Source organism: Micropterus salmoides, unplaced genomic scaffold, assembly GCF_014851395.1.
Source record: "Micropterus salmoides isolate LMB-PRFRI ecotype aquatic unplaced genomic scaffold, ASM1485139v1 Ms_hic_scaffold_21, whole genome shotgun sequence".
In the NCBI taxonomy this organism is placed as follows: Eukaryota; Metazoa; Chordata; class Actinopteri; order Centrarchiformes; family Centrarchidae; genus Micropterus; species Micropterus salmoides.
The window spans coordinates 23168092-23188486 of record NW_024041262.1 but is presented as its reverse complement, the minus strand read 5'-3'; the positions used below and the strand labels follow the sequence as shown (position 1 = coordinate 23188486).

General features: G+C 38.7%; 1 protein-coding gene across 1 annotated transcript; it reads left to right on the top strand.

Annotated features, from left to right (window-relative positions):
- Window positions 1-5250: 5250 nt before the first annotated feature.
- On the top strand, window positions 5251-19927 carry kctd2 (potassium channel tetramerization domain containing 2). Its single transcript, XM_038735731.1, has 6 exons — window positions 5251-5945; window positions 11175-11283; window positions 12259-12350; window positions 12526-12621; window positions 13372-13497; window positions 14563-19927. The coding sequence occupies exons 1-6, from the start codon at window positions 5589-5591 to the stop codon at window positions 14590-14592; spliced, it is 810 nt and encodes a 269-aa protein (XP_038591659.1). The 5' UTR covers window positions 5251-5588; the 3' UTR covers window positions 14593-19927.
- The last annotated feature ends 468 nt before the right edge of the window (window positions 19928-20395 follow it).

Genomic DNA, 20395 nt, shown 5'->3' with positions numbered 1-20395 from the left:
TTAAATGGTGAATCTGATGCTTAATCAGCAGATTAATTGATAATGAAAATAACAGTTATTGCAGCCCTAACAGATTAACATCCAGTAACAAATTTATAAAGTAGGCCTAAGTGTTTTTCTTTCCGTCACCATCCAAAACCCATAAGCCTCCCTTTTCTCCCTCCTCTCCAGATGTTATCTAACAACAACATTACACACACAATAATTTCAGTCAACATAACATTTAATTACACTGATTAGAAAGACAGAGAGAATAAACTGTTTTTGACACGAAATGCATCCTCTGAATTAAACTGAAAGCCTTTATTAACACATTTAGAACCTTTTCTTTTCTGGCTCCATTGCCTCCTTAATACATATCTTTGCTCACCACTTTTCCACCACGATGTCATAACCACTGCGGGTGTGTTGAGTGAGCACCAGAATGTGTACACTTCCATCTGAAAACAAGTCATGTCTTTGTATTACAGTAAAAGCAGCTGAACGATTGCTCAAAAGGTCATTACAAATTCTGTGAGGTCCTTGTGGTTTACCCTTTCGATTTCTTTACTCTCGATTGCTGTGAAACACTGGCAGACTAGGGATCTAATTCAGCTGTGAGTGAAGTGGATTCACAAATGTAGTCCACACACATGATAACTTATAAATAGTCCACTGAAACCGAATATTGCTGAATACAAGCCGGGCTCTTGCTGGGTTCGGCACAACGTCGGTGGCACCTACTTCATCACAACAGACAGTGTGCAGGGACCAAATATCTTTCCTGTTCCAACTGTGCCAAGGGAACCCCGACCTGGACTCTGACAAAGTGAGTATAAAGTCACAGCTTTCTTTTAGTTTTAATCACTACAGAGACAAAATCAATTCCTTCATGATATTTTGGCTTTGAATCCATTGAATCCCACTTACTTACCGTATTAAAATGCAGCTTGTAAACAATCCAATCAGAAAAAAATCCTAAAGCAAAATAAAGAAACATACCTCATAATCATTACAAAAATTGTTATCCCCAGACATCTATAACCTGTTTGTATGATGCGCATGAAGCAGTTATTCCATCTATTTCTTAAAAGTACATGTATAGAAGATGGAAGATTTTCTCAAACTAGTTAGCATGGCCAGGTGGTAGCACAGACTGTTATGTTTGACATTTTAATACAATTTGGTAATTAACTAAATGGACACAATGCATGGGGGCTATTTCAGGCATTCCCAGTAACCATACTCATACAATCTTTATCTTTTTTTAACAGTTGTGTGTATTTTCAATCTATCTTGTTGTTGTTCATTTATTTTGTGCCGCGTTTTTTAATAATTACTGCATGTTTATAGTTGATAATTATTTACTTTTGCTCTTCCTTGTTTGAATCAAATATTAATAGTTTTATTTATATATTTGTGAGATGGAACATGGTGCATGTTCATCTGCAGAAAGACATGTTTGTGAAATGCCTGGCAGCTGTGTTTTTTAATTTTATTTTGTTGCTAATGCATAGTGGCACGGAGGGTCAAAACACAACAATGTTAGAAAAAGAAAAAAACAAAGCACAAACACGTCATAAAAAACACATCAACAAAACTAGAATCATAATAATGAAGATTCATTCAAAATTTTGTACTATTTTTCCCAATTTGTTTTATTCAAGTTTATGATCATTTCTTTCAAGCCATATTTTTAATTTATTCATTTCTTTAGTAACAACCTCCGTTAGCTGCTGTAGGTTTTTAGATGAACAGAATATATTTGTATCATCTGCAAGAACCACCATCTGCCACAACAGATAATGAACATATGTCATCAATATACAAGATAAACAGTTTGGGGCCCAACACTGACCCCTGGGGGACACCACAAGCAATGTCCAAACACACTGATGTGGAGCTCCCAACTTCACAAACTGTTGACTCTTATGGAGATACTTCCTAGACCAGTCTAAAACTATCCCCCTGATACCATAGTTAATTATACCATAGTTAATTTATTAGTATGACTTGGCTGATTGTGATAAAATAGCATTTGTATTTGAGGAAAGTACCGTCTCCTCATCGCTCCACACAGATCTGATGTTTGTCTCTCCAGTGGATGTTTAAATCACACGCTCAAAGTTTTTTTCCACCTTCACATGAATTAAAATGGCACAACAGAATTTGCATTTATTCATTTGGCAGACGCTTTTATCCAAAGCGACTTACATTTTAGGAACAACATACAAGCATCAAACAAAGCATCAAATACAGATCTTCAACTGACAATACATACTAGTAAGAGCAGCAATAAACACTAGTAAGAGCTCATAGTTCATATCACATCATTGGGGTAAATACCTAGGGAAGGAAGTAAGAGTTAAAAAGTGCTATCAATACAAGATCATTGTAGGAGATAGAAGAAGAATAACACAGGAAGTGCATGTTAGAGGTTAGGAGTTAGAGGTGTTATAAGAGGAAGAGGAAGTGTTCTCAGAAGAGATGAGTTTTCAAGAGCTTCTTGAAGTTAGAGAGGGACGCCCCTGCTCTGATGGCGTGTGGTAGCTCGTTCCACCATCGTGGTGTCACAGATGAGAACAGGGACTGTGATTGCTTTGTGTGAAGGGATGGCAGAGCCAGGCGGCGTTCGTTGGAGCAGCGTAGTGGCAGAGTAGGAACGTAAGTTTGTATTATGGAGTGTAGGTGGATGGGAACAGACCCAGTAGTCACTCTGTATGCAAGCATTAGTGACTTGAAACTGATTCTTGAGGCCACGGGGAGCCAGTGGAGGTCACTGAGTAATGGAGTGACATGAGTCCTTTTGGGCAAAAACCAGATGCGCTGCTGTGTTCTGAACCATTTGTAAGGGTTTCACCGCACAAGCTAGAAGACCTACTAGGAGGGCATTGCAATAGTCGAGGCAAGAGATAACCATGGCCTGTACCAGAAGCTGGGTGGCGTACTGAGTGAGGTAGGGCCAGATTTTCCTTATGCTGTATAGAGTAAAGCGGCACGACCGAGAGACAGTAGCAACATGGTCTGAAAAGGACAGCTGGTCATCAATCATGACACCCAAGTTTTTCACCACCCTGGTTGGAGTGATGGTTGAGGAGGCAGTTTGTAGTTTGATGTTATGGTGGAATTTTCAATTTTGTTCATGTGTTTTCCTGGATGTTGTCTTCCGGCCAGTGTTCTTGTGTTTTGCCTCTCAAAGCCACCATATTAGGGAGAGCGGGGTGAGTTGAGCCAGTTTTTACTTAGTGTCTTTAAAGGTCTCCAACGAAAATATCAATCATATCAATATATCACTTTAAAGTCATCCTGTTTATCGTCAAGTCTCGTGCCACCTGATGTATGGACTTCCCATTTTTGTACCTCTCCCACTGCTCTGTCCAAACCCACAAGAGGAGTTGAAGCCTGTCTGTTTTCCATTTATAGAAGCATGACATGATGGTTTCTGTTCTAAAATGCATCACATCATTTCGCTGATGCATAAGAACGCAATGTAAAATTACAGTCAAATATCAAGTTCCCCCAGGTCTTTTGGCTCAAATCACCCCATCCCTGCCATTTCAACAAAATTGTGTCATCCAGCAGTTTAGAGTTAATGTCACGCTAACAGCATAGCCTCATATTGTAACTTCCTAAAGTACGGTGGCTAAAGCACTAACACATGCATAATATTTTCTCAAACCTGTCTGTAATAGTTCAGACACAAGAATCAGGACTCCTTGAACATAAAAAAAATCAAGTTGAACGGCAAAAACTGTTTTTTGATTTTAACATCTTATTCCATGAGTCTCTCTCCACCACAGGGTGAGTAAAATGATTAACTCTTCAAAAATGTGTATTCATACAACCAATTTTGAAACAAGGGGTGGCTCAACTTCCCCACAGGCTCAAATCACCCCGCTCTCAACTACAGACATGTTAAGACCAGGTAAAGACATGTAATGTAAGAATACAACCTGTTCCAGCTCCTCCCCTCCGGTGGGCGCTACAGAGCACTGTACGCCAAAACCAACAGACACAGAAGCAGTTTCTTCCCACAAGCCATCACTCTGATTTCTGACTCACAGTGTTGGGAACAATTCCTGTGCAATAACCCAGTAACCCTGCCTCTAATCAGCCACCTGTTCACTGGTTACCACTTATTATTTATTCATCATTCTCTATTTCAGAGCTGTTCATCCTGTTCATATTTTCATATTGTATTTACTGTGTACGAAATCCACCTACCTCAAGTAAATAACACCTGCACATACTTATTTATTCCTGCATCCTTTGCACTATGCTCCATCTAACTGTGCACATGTGTACATGTATGTATGTATGTGTATGTGTACCTGTATATCACATCTACCTCCGTCATGTACATGATAATAATAATTTACTTCTGCATCCTTTGCACTCTGCTCACTGCATTATTTGTCAATCTTGTTTTTGTTTTTGTTTATCGTGTGTTTATTTGTCTTCTCTACAATGTAGCCTGTGTTTGATTTTATTATTATATTATTTTATTGTATGAGTAAGCACATCGTGAGCATTGTACAATCCTGAGTCAAACTCCTTGTTTGTGTATACATACCTGGCAAATAAAGCTGATTCTGATTAGGCTTCTAGTAAAGGTCAAACATACAAGTGTAGTAATAATAAGCAAACAACATTTTGAGTAGAGGGGGACGTTTAAGTCACATGCTTCATGTAAGTCATGATTTATTCACTGTTTCCATTGCACTTTGTCACATTTTGTTTTTTCCCGAGACACCCACTTTTCTATCGTCACATGAATTGAAAATGCACATAAAAATCAGATACTAGGAAACGCCATAGATCATGTTATTGTATTTTCTGTAATGTTGTATTTTCAGTTTTGTTCATGTGTTTTCATGGATGTTGTCGTGTTTTGCCTCTCAAAGCCGCCATATCCAGACATGTCATTACATGTACCCCCAACAATAGGCTACTCTGATAAGGATAGGCCTATGGTTTTTCCATAAAAAACTAATGTTAAAATATTGGGGTTTTTTAAACACATAAAAATGCTCTTTCTGCTCTGTAAATATACAAATATTGTTGCATGTTGGACCATGATTGGTTTCTAAACTAGTTTCACACCATGTAAAAACTAGTTTAGATCAAACATCCAAGTAAAGTAATGACGCAAAAAACATTTAGAGTCTAAAACGTTTCAGATAAAAACATAACATTGTCTTGGTAAACTAAAATCCCACTAAAGCAACCATCAACCGTGTTGGCTTTTATTTTGAAAAAACGATGACACGGCGGAAGTAAACAGTAATCACGTTACAACCCCGGAAGAATTGCCCATCTCTGATTAACGTTTGAATAGACAAGAATGAGCAATTTATCTCGGGAAGAAACGATTAGACGCGATGCTCCAAACATCGCACAGCCTTTGATTGTCTTATTTGTGTCTTAATTTTTTTTTTTTGCGTTAATTGGCGGAGGCGGTCGAGTGTGAGCAGCAACGCCCTGATGCCAGCCGACCCGTCGGAGAAAAATATCCTCGCTCTGTTTACAAATCGGCCGAGAGGACTTGTTTCCCCGCAGTGAATCGTTAGCTAATCGTGCGGTTGTGTGTTTTTACAGACGAAGAAAACATGGCTGAACTGCATGTTGTAGAATCGAGTGGCACCAGCACCATAGAGCAGCCCGAGTACCGCGACGTCCGGGGCTCCGTGCGCCTCGCTTCGCCCACTCTCATGGTTCCTCCGCGGAGCAGCCAGCTCAGTCCCAGCGGGGTGTCGAGCGGCAGCGGCGGGCGGTCGGTGTTCGGGTTCCCGGTGAAGAGCAACCCGAGCTCCCCGTCCGAACCGGCGGAGAAGCCGGGATCACGCTGGGTTCGGCTCAACGTCGGGGGCACCTACTTCATCACGACCAAACAGACGTTGTGCAGGGACCCAAAATCTTTCCTGTTCCGACTGTGCCAAGAGGACCCCGACCTGGACTCGGACAAAGTGAGTACACAAAGTCACAGTTAGGGGCTTTCTTGTAGTTTTAATCACTACACACACAAAATAATTGGCTTTGAATCCATTTGTCCCACTGATAATGTGTTTTTATTCAATGCCTCCATTTGGTTGCATTCAGTAGGCCTCTCTTAATATTAGTAATTATATGTTCAGATATAGCAAATGTATGCAAAAGCATCTTTAAAGTCAATACTTGTGCTCCACTGTTGTGTAAGTCTGCAGCTAGTGGTCATTTTTGTTACTGATTCATGTGCTTATGCATCGTTTTTAATGTAAAATCTTAATTTGTGAAGTATCTAGTAACCATAGCTGTCAAATAAATGTAGTGAAAAGTGCAATATTTCCCTCTGAAATGTAGTAGAAGTATAAAGTAGTATGGTATGATGGATATGCGGTGGTTCAAGAAGTACTCTGATATTTCAGTTAAGTCAAAGTAGCAATACCAAAGTGTAGAAATACTAATATGTAAAAGTCCTGCATTCAAAATTTTATTAAAGTGAAAAGTATTGGCATCAAAATTAAGTCCTTATTATGCAGAATGGCTTCGAATGACTGAATTTTAACTATTGAAGCATTAAGACGCTATCACTTTGTTAAAAGCTGGAGTACTTTATAAACTGCTAGCTTGTGAATTTCCCCCCTTATCGTATTTTATTTGTTTTTTTGTGTTACACTTTGTATTATTAATCTGTATTTGCAAAGTAACTATAGTTATCTAATGAATGTAGTGAAGTAAAAAGGACAATATGAATCGCAGTGGAGTAGAAATACTTACTCAAATAAAGTACACAAAAATTACACTTATTACTTGAGTACACAAACGGAAATATGATTGAAATGATTATCATGACATTAGTTGGGATAACACTAAAATAGATATAGATACAAATAATTGTGCTCCATTGTAAAGAAGGAACTAAATTATTATATTCGTTGTCGGCTCATCTGCACATTATTGTCTTTAAATCCATTCTATAAAATGTCCAAAGTTAGTGGGTTATTTTTTTGGGACCAAGAGTGCAAAATTCAAAGATACACAGTTGAAAAGTCTCAACACAAGGTCCTCATCACTTGTTGCCATGATTATGAGAGTTTAAATTGCATTAGATAAAGAAAAGCTCCAGATAATCACAAATGAAACGCTGGAACTGGGTCATATTTGGCATGCAAGCTTAAAAATTACTTGACAACTAATTGAAAAATGAACTGATGAATGAAATTGTTTCAGCGCTACTCTTATGTGTAAAATAGCAGCAAACTATTCCTGATTGTAAAACAAACACTTCAGCAACTAATGTTGTTAGATTTTAATGCAACTGACTTGTAGTCACAATATGATCCTGCCCATAATCAATAAACATTAATGTCAATTTATCACCCACCATAGTTTAAGTCATACATTTCAAACCCTACAAGACTGTATCAAGTAAAGCCGGACATACTTTGGATATTTGAGGTTGTCACAGAGTTAAAAAATCAGATGTAAGCAACTTTTTTTTTATATGAAGGCCTTATATTGGGTTATTAAAGAATTATGAACCAGAAACACAAGTCGTCAGTGCTCCCTGGTAAACAAACATTTCTAAATCGCCTCTAACATATCTGATGATTTGGCTCCACAGTTTCTTGCTACTTATTGGTCAGACGTCACAATATCTGTTTTATCTAACTAAAATCAACCCTACGATTTATCAGTTAGGCTGTACTTTTAATCTTCGTAATGGTGAGTAAAGAGCAAGCAGAAAGCCGGATGTCAAAGATACTTTATGTTTGGATTTTAAAGGTTATTTACTTAAAGCAGCATGACTCTTAAAAATAGATAGGTTGTGCTCTGTGGCTAATATTTTATCCCCTTCTCCAAATTATAAAGTAGTTTTAGCTTTAGCTCCATTTGTCCTTCGAAAATCTAATCCCAAATTATTTTCATCATCAGTTAATCTTCCAAAGTTCAAATAGTTTACAGTCTAAACCCAAATATATTTAATTTACAGTGATGTAAAACAGAGAGAAGCAATGAAATCCTCACATTGGAGATGCTTTGGTTGAGATTTTTGCTTGAAAACTGACCAATCGATTGTCAAATCAGTTTCCGAAAGTGTTTTAGAGCCAGAAACAAAGACAAACATCAGCTAACATCATGAAAAATCTATAGAGTTTATGAAATAACACACAAACCTTCTTGGTAAAAGAGGCTTTTTAAGGTCACCGGGCTTACTGAATTGATCATGAGATGTGTCAGGGTCGAGGTTCAAGTGTCCACGGTGCAACAGTGAGGACAAAGAAACCCCCTACTAGAGCTCGACAAAAAGGCAGATACTTATATCAATATTATAACAAATCCTAGTAGATTAGATTTGTTTTTTAAAGAATTGCCTAGATGTCTTTTTTTTAATTTTTAAAATTATCCACCGGCTCAACTCAAACTTATCTTTGGCATTTCTGTTACAAAATTCATTGTTCCTTACTGATTGGCATATACAGCTAGAGATTAAAACGGTATGACAATTTTATATCACGATTATAGTGACCAAAATGATCAGTATTATCTCAGTTAATAGTTGTTCACATGTGCTGACATTTTTCAAAAAGTACTGATACACACACTGAATCCATTTTACCAAGGTTAATATTGAAAACCAGAAATAGAATTAGCATTAGCTTTTTGTTTGCATAAACATTAAAATAATAAGTATATAATAATTATATAAACATATGAAAACTGCGATACCTCCTCTTATAACACCTCTAACCCCAAACCTCTAACATGTACTTTGTGTTCTCTTCTTCTTCTATCCCCTTACAATTCTCTTGTAATTAATGCACTTTTCAATCAACTCTTGCTACTAGTGTTGTAGTCAAGCCCGCCCAAACCGAGACCAAGTCATGACCAGGAGCATTGTTTATCTACACCGAGACAAGACCAAGACTTTTAGGGGCTGAGACCAAGTCGAGACCAAGACCAGTTCCCCACATTACATGACACACAATAAAATGTGGAACGAGATCATAGGTACTTCTCAAATTGATCAGAAAGATCCACATTCCCATTAAAACACCGATATACAAACATGGTTCGACTTATGGGGGGGATTGGGGGGGTCTGAACCCCCTAGTTAAGGCTTGGACCCCCCCAGAAGTGGCAAAAACAACAGTTCAGGGTTTTTTTTTCTTACCTGTAATTGTAAATATTACAATACTCATGCCTTATATTTAAGAATATTGAAATCTATCCAGCTGCTTTAATACACTTAACTTTCCTACCTTCAGAGTTTCATAATTAGCATTTCTTTTACTTAAAATGAGCTGATGTTAGCTAGCTGAGAGCCCACCCTGTCATTTCATTATTATTATTATAATGTATAATAATTATTTTATGTAATTGTCACTTAACACTGGTGCTTAGGCATGAGCAGTGAAATTGGTTATAAGTTATTGTAGAGATACATTTTTACATCAATATAGAGTTTATTATTTAATTTGAAGTCTTTTGAGTCCTTTCACATTAAACATGGCATTTATTTTACTCTGGAATTCCCAAAAATTCCCAAAATTCCCCAACAACAGTGAACGACTGCTGCTTTACTGGACGCAGATTCACAGTCAACATGAGCAAGAGGAAAGGAGATATTTGCTAATAAAAGAGTAAGTTGATTCTTTGATGAGAATTAGAGATGATGGTGCAGCCTGTATTTTAGGATGGTGTCTTTGGTTCTGGTTCAGCATTGTGTGGGTCTGGTTTGAGCGGTCATGATGGACGGCTGTTGTGTGTCTGACTTGCTGGCAGTTTTGCTCTAGAATACTTGGTGACCCCTAACTACTAAGGTTTTCGTGTGGTATGGGGCCCCCATCAACAGGTGTAATGAATTTGATTCATCATCTACAGACTGCAGACATTAGTTAAATAAGCAGCATATTGTAAGATTTTAGTTCACTGAAGCACACGCCTGCGCTGTACTGGGTTTCCTTTTTTGACCTGGGAAAAAAATTTATATTACTTGATATTCCCAAAGTTATGGTCTTGACTGGTCTTGAGACCGAGGCAAGACTGATTACAAATGCGGTCGAGTCCAAGAAGAGACCAAGACCATCAAACAGTGGTCTCGAGTACTACAACACTACTTGCTACTTCCTCTGGGTATTTATCCCATTGATGCCGTACGCACTAATAGCTCTTACTAGGATCTATTGTTACTCATAGATCTCTTACTTTGTTGATGCTTAGTATGTTGTTCTTTAAATTTAAGTTGCTTTGTGTAAAAGCATCTGCCGAATGAGTAAATATAAACCGTATAAAATGTGCATTAACAGATTAAAGATGTTAAAGTTATAAAGCATATGAGGGACCCAATAAAGAATTAACATAAATACAAATGATATTAAAATGAGTCTCGGAGGAGTTTGCTGCACTTCTAGTTTGCACTAGTTTGATGACTGCTGGTGTTTAAACAAACAAAATATGTTGTTTGGGAGACTAAACTGTGTAACGTGTTAATATGTGCAATGAGTAAATAGAGTCTGCAGACGCACGACGCATACAGCAGCAGAACAACATGTAGTGTTTTTACGGGAGTAGGTAACACAGAGAGCTTCAGGCTACAAGCTTTTAGTAAGTTAGACAGACAAACCATGATACATTCCCTCATTCTGAAGTCCTCACATCACGCATTGAGCTAAAAGTTAACTTACTAGCTTAAACTAACCTCAGCTGGTTGTAATGGCCTGTGTAGGGCTGGACAATAATAATCAATAACAATATAATAAATATCCAATAAATATCCAATAAATGTTTAATTTTATTCACTTGAATCATGCATGAATTGGGACTTAATTTTTTATTAAGATGTTTATTTTGTTGAGGAAAAAGGACTGAAAAAAGCTTTTTTTACTCGTGCATATTTGACGAAGATTTTATCATAATTGTTTTGAATGTTCTACCTCAAGTGACCATAAAGAAAAGTTTAAACCACAATTAACCATCTGGTTTCTTCAACTTTCACTCAGGAGCAAAAATCAACCTTTAAACTCGAAAGAAATAATGATTTAATACTTATCGTGATAATTATTGATATTGAAAAGGTGGTAACGAACTTTTGCTTCTCTTGTCCATCATTCTTTTTTGGATATTATCCAACTCAACATTTTGTCACCGCGATCCAACAGTTGAGGACAAACCAATCCTCCTCACTGCTCTCAACTCTTGGTGTGTTCCCACAGGACGAGACAGGAGCCTACCTGATCGACAGGGACCCCACATACTTCGGCCCCATCCTGAATTACCTTCGGCACGGAAAACTGATCATGGATAAAAATCTGGCTGAGGAAGGTAAAATGTTTTGATCCCTGCTGTTAGATTTTGCTGGTTTGCAGTGTGTAGAGATTAGGGCCGAACGATTAATCGTTTTCAAATCGAAATTGCATTTTGAAAGAACGTACAAGCCAATCACAAGCGCCATGCGCCTCCTGTTACGCTCCTACTCACCAATCCGAGTGGGAACGGGGCGTGTACAATTTACAACATTTACATTTACTCATTTAGCTTTTATCCAAAGCGACTTACAAATGCTATATACGTCAGAGGTCGCACGCCCCTCGAGCAACGAGGGGTTAAGTGTCTTGCTCAGGGACACATGGGTGGATGTGTCACAGTGGATTCGAACCCGGGTCTCTCACACCAAAGGCTCGTGTCTTATCCACTGCCCCATCACCCACAACATCAAACGAAACTAGAGGGAAACATGTTTATGGTGCCAGCCGAACTGAAACAGGCGGCGGTTTTGTTTGGCGTCAACTCACACTGAAGTGTTTCAGCAGCTGAGCGTTTAGCCTGCACGTTGTTAATTTGTCATTTTGTGAGCTCCAGCCCTCTGTGAGCCCGCTCCGCTCTCTGCAGGCTAACGTTACATATCCACATGGACAATTTCAGAATAAGAGCGTTTTGTCTGTCTGATTTTGCTGACTTGTTCAGATTTTGCTCATTTGTTCAGTTGTCCTTGATTTTTGTGCTTCTACTATTGTTAAGTGGGCTACGTAGTTAAATTGTGTCTGTTTTAGGTCTGTTTTAACTGTGTTTATTGTTGATGTACGATCGGGAGGCTGCAAAAGGTGCTGCTTGACGTGGCTTCACTCAAAAATAGACTGGCAGTGAATATTGAACTTCAGCAAAACTTTAAAAAAACAAAATCAAATCGTAATTGCAATATCTGGCAGAAAAATCGCGATTTAGATTTTTTTTCCCCAAAGCGTTCAGCCCTAGTAGAGCTCAAACAATGAGGTCTAATGATCTATTTTTCCACGTCAGGTGTTCTTGAGGAAGCCGAGTTCTACAACATCGCATCACTGGTGAGGCTGGTTAAAGAGAGGATACGAGATAACGAAAACCGGACGTCTCAGGTACAGAAACAAAACAAGGGGAGCAGGTCAGAGGACTGAGAATAGAATTGACGGCTAAATCTGTGTTCCAGACTTTCTTCTAGTACAAATATAACCAAAAATATCTTTTTATTTGTGTTTGTGTGCAGATTATTGATGTTCTTTTGTGTGTGTTTGCTATTGTCATGTCCCTCAGGGCCCTGTGAAGCATGTGTATCGAGTACTACAGTGCCAAGAGGAGGAGCTCACACAGATGGTCTCAACCATGTCGGACGGTTGGAAGTTTGAGCAGGTGCAGAAAATGCAGGGTCTTTTTTTCTCTCGTCATGTTTGAGTTTATGCTTCAGTTGTTTCAAAACTGCAGTTTGAAAATAGTACTGCTAGTTGGCATTGCGTGTCAGAACATATTTAAGGCTGCTGCTAATGATAATTTTAATTCCTGATTAATCTGCCTTTTGTTTTGTGTGAAATTATGTAATGTCACAACAATCCAGTGTTACCTTTTGGCTCTGGAGATGATATCTTCAAATTGCTTCTTTTGTGCAACCAGCAGTCCAAAACCAAAAACATATTTAATTTATTATCAGACTGTTAACACTAACCACAAAAGAAGCCGGAGCCAGTAAATTCTCTGTTTCATGCTGAAATATATAATTGCAGTCTGCACGATGGGCAACAACTAAATGTTTTTAAATGTTCCCCTTCTGATATGTGGAGCTATGTCTCAGACTTTGCATCAAGTTACTCATATAACAAGGCTGCATTTACAGTTATAACGTTCATTCATTCATTCATTCATTACATTTGTCAGCATTATATTTTAGTATGAAATGTTGACATCCTCTATTTTTCATTTTTGTGGCTTTTCTAGTTTTGTGTCATTGTATAAGTGGTTTTAAGGTTTTATGGCTGACTGAAAAGCAGAAAATCATCACATTTAAGAAGCTGTAACCAAGAAGGAGAAAACTTTAGAAATAGTAGTATTACCCCACAATGTAGATTTTAGTTCACAGAACTTAAAGAAAATTCTCTCTGCCCTTAGCTTATAAGTATCGGCTCCTCTTACAACTACGGCAACGAGGACCAGGCCGAGTTTCTATGTGTAGTTTCCCGGGAACTCAACAACTCCACCAACGGCATCGTCATCGAGCCCACCGAGAAGGCCAAGGTGAGCAAATCTGCTGAGTCACTTAAGTGCCGCTATTCTGTATTTGTCTTTTTGTCAACAAGTACCGTGAAGACCAAAACCAACCACTTACAAGTATTGTTTGTGTATTGAAAGCCTGATATACAAAAATATTTTTCTTTTATAATACTGGTTAGTTTCAACTCTTTAGAATTATCAGATGTAACGATCTTCATTGATATTTGCAAAATGCGACAAGAGTTTGCAAGCAGACATTGCTTTATTTTAAGTGATCATAGGCTAAAAAGGACCACTGAACTAGAGCAGTGGTTCTCAAAGTGGAGACCGGGGCCCCCAGGGGTCCTTGAGAGGGTTTCAGAGGGTCCCCAGCAAAAAGGGGAACTGTTGATTTTCACTATAATTCTATCCGTAAGTAACACAAAGACAGACTATTTTGGTCATAGGTTTCATACACTTTCTGTAATAAAAAATCTAAAAGCAAAAATGCAACCAGATGAGGGACCTTGGGAAAATATTTTTATCAAATGGGGGTATAAAATGTGTCAGTTTAGGGGTCCTTGATGTGAAAAAGTTTGAGAACCACTGAACTAGAGCACCACATGCCTATTAGTCCACCGCTGAAAATAATCAATTTACTCCTGTCTGAGTAACTTTTGGTTAAAAACTAGTCAACAGCTGTTTTAGGAAATTACTGCACCTCCTTTTTTTTTGTTTTTTTTTTTTTTTATATGTTTGTGCGCCAATTTTAATAAGTCTTTGAAAAAATGTCGCAGACAAGAAAAGGAAATCTACTTATTGAGACACAAACGAACACATTGTTGGTTCAATAAGAAAAATATAGAATTCATATCTTTATTGATTAATTAATTAGTTGATTAGTCTCTATAAAGTCAGAAAGTGTTGAAAATGACAATCGCGACTTCTCACCGACAAAAAGACATTCCCATAAAAAATCAATTAATGAAACGATTACTTGGTCACACCAGCGTTGTTCTTTAATTACCTTCATAAAAATGGGAAAACAGAAATAAGTCTGTTTCTGTTTGAGGTTTTCCTCTGATTATATTTTCCCTTCTGTTCTCGCAGATCCTCCAGGAGCGAGGCTCCCGGATGTGAAGAGACCCAGATCCTGAGCTAAATAACACATAATCAACAAAAACAAAACAATAACACAAACATTTTCTCCAGTTGTCATCAAAAATCCATGAGTTTACCCCCTCCGCCTTTCTGCCATCACCTACGCCACCCCTCCTCCTCTGGCGTGCCTTTCCACAGCGGGGGCTCCCCGACGGCCCCCTTCTCCTTTATCGCGGGCTGTGGAACACCTCATGGGGAGTTTAAAGGGGAATACAAGTGAGTGGTTTTCCTCATTGCAGCTTTTTGATGGTCAGTGTCACTGCGGTGCGGGCTACGGTGCTGATTGTAGCCCCCTTATTATTGTCAGAGGATGGACTCCCAGCACAGAGCTACTGTAACTCATTATCATCATGTTCATCGTTATTTTCAACGCTATAAACGGACAGGATACTTCCTCTCTCTTATCCATTTGGCTCTGTCGACTTAGCAGAACCCTCCTCAGGACTCTCAAAGGACATAAAGGAATAAACTCCACTGACTGAGCCTCTCTCTTTACCCGAGAGCCCGCCGCCTCCCTCTCTGCATCCCCAGACTCCTCGGCTGATATCTGAGGCTGCTCGCGGCACAACAAGCCGAGCCAGCAGGTGGAGGGAGAAGTTGCAGGCAGCGTGAAGCAGAGTCCGATCGCTCTTTTTGAGCCAGCCGGGTGCGGCATTTCCTCAACTCTCGAGTCTTTAGAAACACCTTAAACGAGTGAGAAACGTTCATCGAGCAGACGCTTTCTCTTTCTGCCGCTGGAAAATCTCCTGTTTTTGTTTTTTGTTGTTTTTTTTTTTAGCTCGGTCTGTCCTACCAGGGAGAAAATTAGGGATATTGCAGCGCAAAAACAAAACAAATGACTCAAAAAGACTAAACTACACCTGTGTACAATTTGTCAAGGCATGTGAGGAATCTATATAAATCTATATAGGCTACATGATGAAATTATATGAAAAATGGAATGCAAATGGTGTAATTATTGTTTTCTGTATCATAGCTGTCATATATTTACATATTCTGGAGGGTGAGTCTATTTAAATGACGGAGAAAATATAGTTTTTTCATAACCAGTTTGCTGAAGGTCTCCCACCTGGTAACATGGATGTGAGTAATGTGTATGCAGTGCCTCTGCTTTCTGTCCGTGACTGAAATATCACAAGTTTTTCAGCTGCACGTGTTCCTCAAAATACGTTTTCTCTTATGATATCCTACTTTGATCTCTTGCATATCTTAAAATTGTAATTAGGGATAAGGAAAACTACTGTCATTGCCATTTGTCCACACAAGCGTGGCGTGGCTCGAGTGGACTGTGGCGAATTCGTATGCTGCCTCAAAACCCTGAAGCACTGCTCTCACCCCAGCCTTGTGCTACTCTCACGCCAATATTCATTCACTTCGCAGCTGCCTCTGTCGCCAGTCCTCAACTCAAATGACTGTGTTGTCTTATGTTCTGCAGCACTTGTAGCAACTGTGGCGCGAGCTGAATTGTACTCCTCCTGAGCCTACATTATCACAAAAATTTATATACTGTAAGTGAACCTGCCAGATGCTGTGTCTTCAGTTTTCTGAGCTTCGTAGTGAAGCCTGCATTTCAGATGTTATGTGACATTTCATTTCCAGCAGATAGGTACCAGCTTGACATTAAGTTGCCATGTGATAGCGCCGTTTTAATGCCTTGTAACAACATAGGAGCAGCAGATATACGAGCCTGGTTCAGACCCTCGCTGCACACACAATAATTATAAGGCTAAATATACTCGTATGTGTTTTGAAATGTTTCATAAGTGATGTGCAAGATAGTTTAATGACATTTTTTGCAGGTAAAACTGAATTGGCTTCTATTTTGAAAACTGCAGGGCTGCAACCTATTAGTCAGTTAACATAAAATGTATCTGCAACTGTGTTTGCTTTCAAGTGTTTTTTGCTTTTTTGTTTTATTATCTTTGGTTCTGGATCTTATAAAACAAGAGATTTGCAGATGTTTCCATGGACTCTGGGGAAAATGTGATGTTTTGTAGACTAAACTATTGGTTAATTGAGAAAGCAATTGGCAATCATCGTTAGTTGCGGCCCTCGCAGTCACCAAACCACAGTGCCGCACCTATTGATTGTTTTACAATTAATCAATGACTTGTTTAATCTTTAAAATGTCAAAAAAAAATGGTTTAATTCCAAAAGCAAGCTCCTAGAGCCCGTGATGACAACATGTCATGATGGCAACTGTCAAAATCCTTGAAGATATTCAACTTACAATTATATTTAACAAAGAAGTAACATTTGTTTTTTTGCCATGTTTGCTTGGTAAAAAACTTAAAACACAGCACACAACCGTAGTTTCACCACTACACCCTAAAAGAGTACAATGTTGACAAATGTGAATATAATGTTGTTAACTGGTGTAAATGCAGCCCAGGTATATGAGCAACTTAATGCAAAATTGGAGCAGGTTTCCACATATCGGATGGAGAATTGAAACATCTGGTTGTTGTGCAGACTGAACTCATTTTAATCACTGGCCCTAAAAGCTGGCATTGATCACTTTGATACACAATTCTTTGTACAAAGGACATATTTGATGCAGTTATGTTATATCAAGCATGAACTAAAAGAATGCGAGAAAAAAAAAGGCTACCTTGTTGTTGTCATGCTCCATGAACGTGTTCAGTGGGGCCACAGAGCTCAAACATTGATGTGACTCCTTCATTGTTGTTGGGTTTTTTTCTTCCCTCTCGACTGTGTGTTGTGCAGTTTTATTCTGCTACTCTGAGTCGTGAGCAGACTGCGTGCTGCTAAAAATGCCCAAAACATTTCACTGAGGGGAACGTTTTCTCCCTTGTTGTTCTCTGGGCCTTTGCAAAGCACCTTGAGTGTTGTTTCCCCTTCGTCTGTGTCCAGTGTTGTGCCTTTGACCTGTGTTGTGCACAGTTGTTCTTCCCTCTTATCATAAGGTGCCTCTCATACCTTTAAAAAGCCAGGAGGCACTGACCTGAGGTATAACGAATAATGCGGTCTTTAGCTTGTTTTTCAAATCGTGGTGTTTCAGTGAGGGGCAAGCCAAACAAATCCACTGTCCCCTGTGTTATTTTAAATGTTATGATACATACCGACAAACTGAAAATGATTACCAGCTGATTTCTTAGTGCCATTGCTTTTGAGCTAAATCCACCCACAATCCCTTACACTCCTGGAGGTTCAAAATTGTGTCCTAATCTGCTGTAAACACCGGTGGTGGTTGGCACTGTGTTTACAGCACTACCAAATGGGAGGGAAGCAGGAAGACCAGTTTCCTTCCTCTGCTTATATCTTAGTAAAACTCCAGCAGTGCTCTTCTCATCGGAAACCGATTTGACTACAAACTCGCCATCATTTAGCTTCTAATTTTCTCTTGAGTTGCGTGCTGAAACCGTCTCTAATGATTATTTTTTAGACGATCAACCTTTTAAAGCACTTGCGGTACCTGTCACCTCTGTGAACCCAGTTTCATCTTGGCTGCACAGTTCAGTGGTTCCTAATCGGAGAGTGACTCACAAAATAGTTTCCACAAGATAGGAAAGCGAGACAAAACCTTCTATATGTTACACCGACATATTTCTGCTAGAGATATCTGCATGTTTTTCTGTCTTTCCTCTAATAGTATCTTTTTAATAGCCACGCTAGGATGGCGGCGTCAGTCGGTCCATCACTTTGCTCCAAACTGAAATATCCTGACAACAATTGCCATGAAATTTTGTTGAGACATTCATGTTCTCCAGAGGATGAGCTCTAATGACTTTGGTGATCCTCTGACTTTTCATGTAGCGCCACCATGAGGTCAAAATTAAAATTTTAAATAAAAAATGAAATATATTTGCAAAACTAGAGACTTCCCCATCAGTCTCAGCCGCACTTTGCTTTTAGTGCTAAGTGGCCAAACAAGAATAGTGAACATGGTAAAAATTATACCTACTACACATCAGCATGTTAGCATTTAGCACAAAGCACAGCTGTCCCCTCACAGGAGCCTCACAGAGCCGCTAGCAAACCAGTAGGCAGCGTGGCTTTAGGAATGTCTGTCGGTTTACCGCTTAAGTCCAGACTGAAATATCTCAACAACTATTGTGTGCTATGAAAGTTTGTACAGGTTTATGACCAAATACCTGCAAAACAAATGATATTCTCATGGGCCTCAGCTGGATTTTGTGCTAAGGACTGATAAATAAAATCTGAACATGCTAACACACCACTAACAAAGTTAAAATTATATCTTTTAACCCTGCAGACTCTTAACCTTGTTTCTTGTGAATGACCGGATTTACTTTTGAGAAATGGGAGTGGGTGTCGCAGGTACACATGCAACCTGAGACACAGACTAAAAGCTCGGGAACCACTGACCTAGCTGAACTTCGCAGTGTGATTATCTTAACATTTGAATCAAGCACCTGTTTTTCTTTTCGCCTACGCTAGTTAGTCACCAGATAACAAATCTGCAAAAATATATATCTCTGTTGTTTGGGCACGTGAAAACATGAGAGCATGCATTGTTCTAGAGATTACGGTGTTGTGTACAGGATTTTGTCTGACCTCTGTGTTAGTGCAAAGTATATGTTATGCATGGTGGGGTGAGGGTGGGGGGGAGCCGAGGGGAAGGCATGGCTCTGTGGTATGTAGGTGTAGGTGTGTCCTGTGTGGACAAGTTGGTCTACAACTAGACACTTTCTCTACTCACATGTTCTGTTGCTTTGTTGTTTTTGTATCTTTGTCATGTCAATTTAACCAAACAGTAGATTAAAAAAAAAAAAAAAAAACGTAGCTAGTTTTGAACACAGATTAACCAACCAATCAGATTGCAGAACCCCCTCACTCCACACACACACGCAACCTTGGTTTGTAAAGCATATACCCACAGGTCTACACACAAAAGAGATTTTTTTTTTTTGTTTAATTCATGAATCATTTTGCCAGTTAATCTGTGAACACCTGCATGCGTTTGTGAACACGCACACCTGTACACTCATTTAGACGTATTGAAAATGTCACCTATTAATGCTTCGTATTCATTTATCAACAGTATTGATGTCAAATGTGAATATTGTCAATGGAGACCGTGGAGAAATGTTTGGAAGCTGACAAAACATTTTGTTCGATTTGCTTGTTTCACTTTTCATTTGTTTTATATTTTTTGAATTTTGTCTACCAACGTTGTTTCTTTACATGTAACAATTTTAACAAAACCCTGTCTGGTTTTTAAATCATAAAATGTGTCTGTGTTTTAAAAGGTGGCTCGCTGCCTGTTTGTTGTTTCTGTTTACTGTGGATTTAATTAAACAGGATGAACATGCTTCAATCAAGAACATAATGACAGAAAGTTTTAGCCTCTTTAAAAACCTGTTCTTGCCATGAATATTTTAGTAGTTTCCTGTTTGCATATATTTTCATTGCTTACCATGTAGTGACGAGTAAAACCATGGATGTCAAAGGGCACATACTGTACTGTACATAAATAATAAGGTGGTAAACTCTCAAATTTACATGGGCCAGATTTTAAAACGAGGAAATGTAGATGAGACAGACATTTATAGCAGCCTATTTAAAAAAAAAAAAAGAAAAAAAGAAAAAGTTTAGCTTTTGGAAAAGACCAATTCAAAACAAATGTACTACAAAATAGAAGATAAAAAGTACCACTGCCGGGATTCATTGTCAAATTTTCATGTCAGGGCCGAGAAATATATTCAGGAGAGCACTTCCCTACTTGTGTCTACAGATTGAGGTTATCAAATGACAACACAAATAAAGTTAACTGTCATGTTTAATCTTTATAAATAAT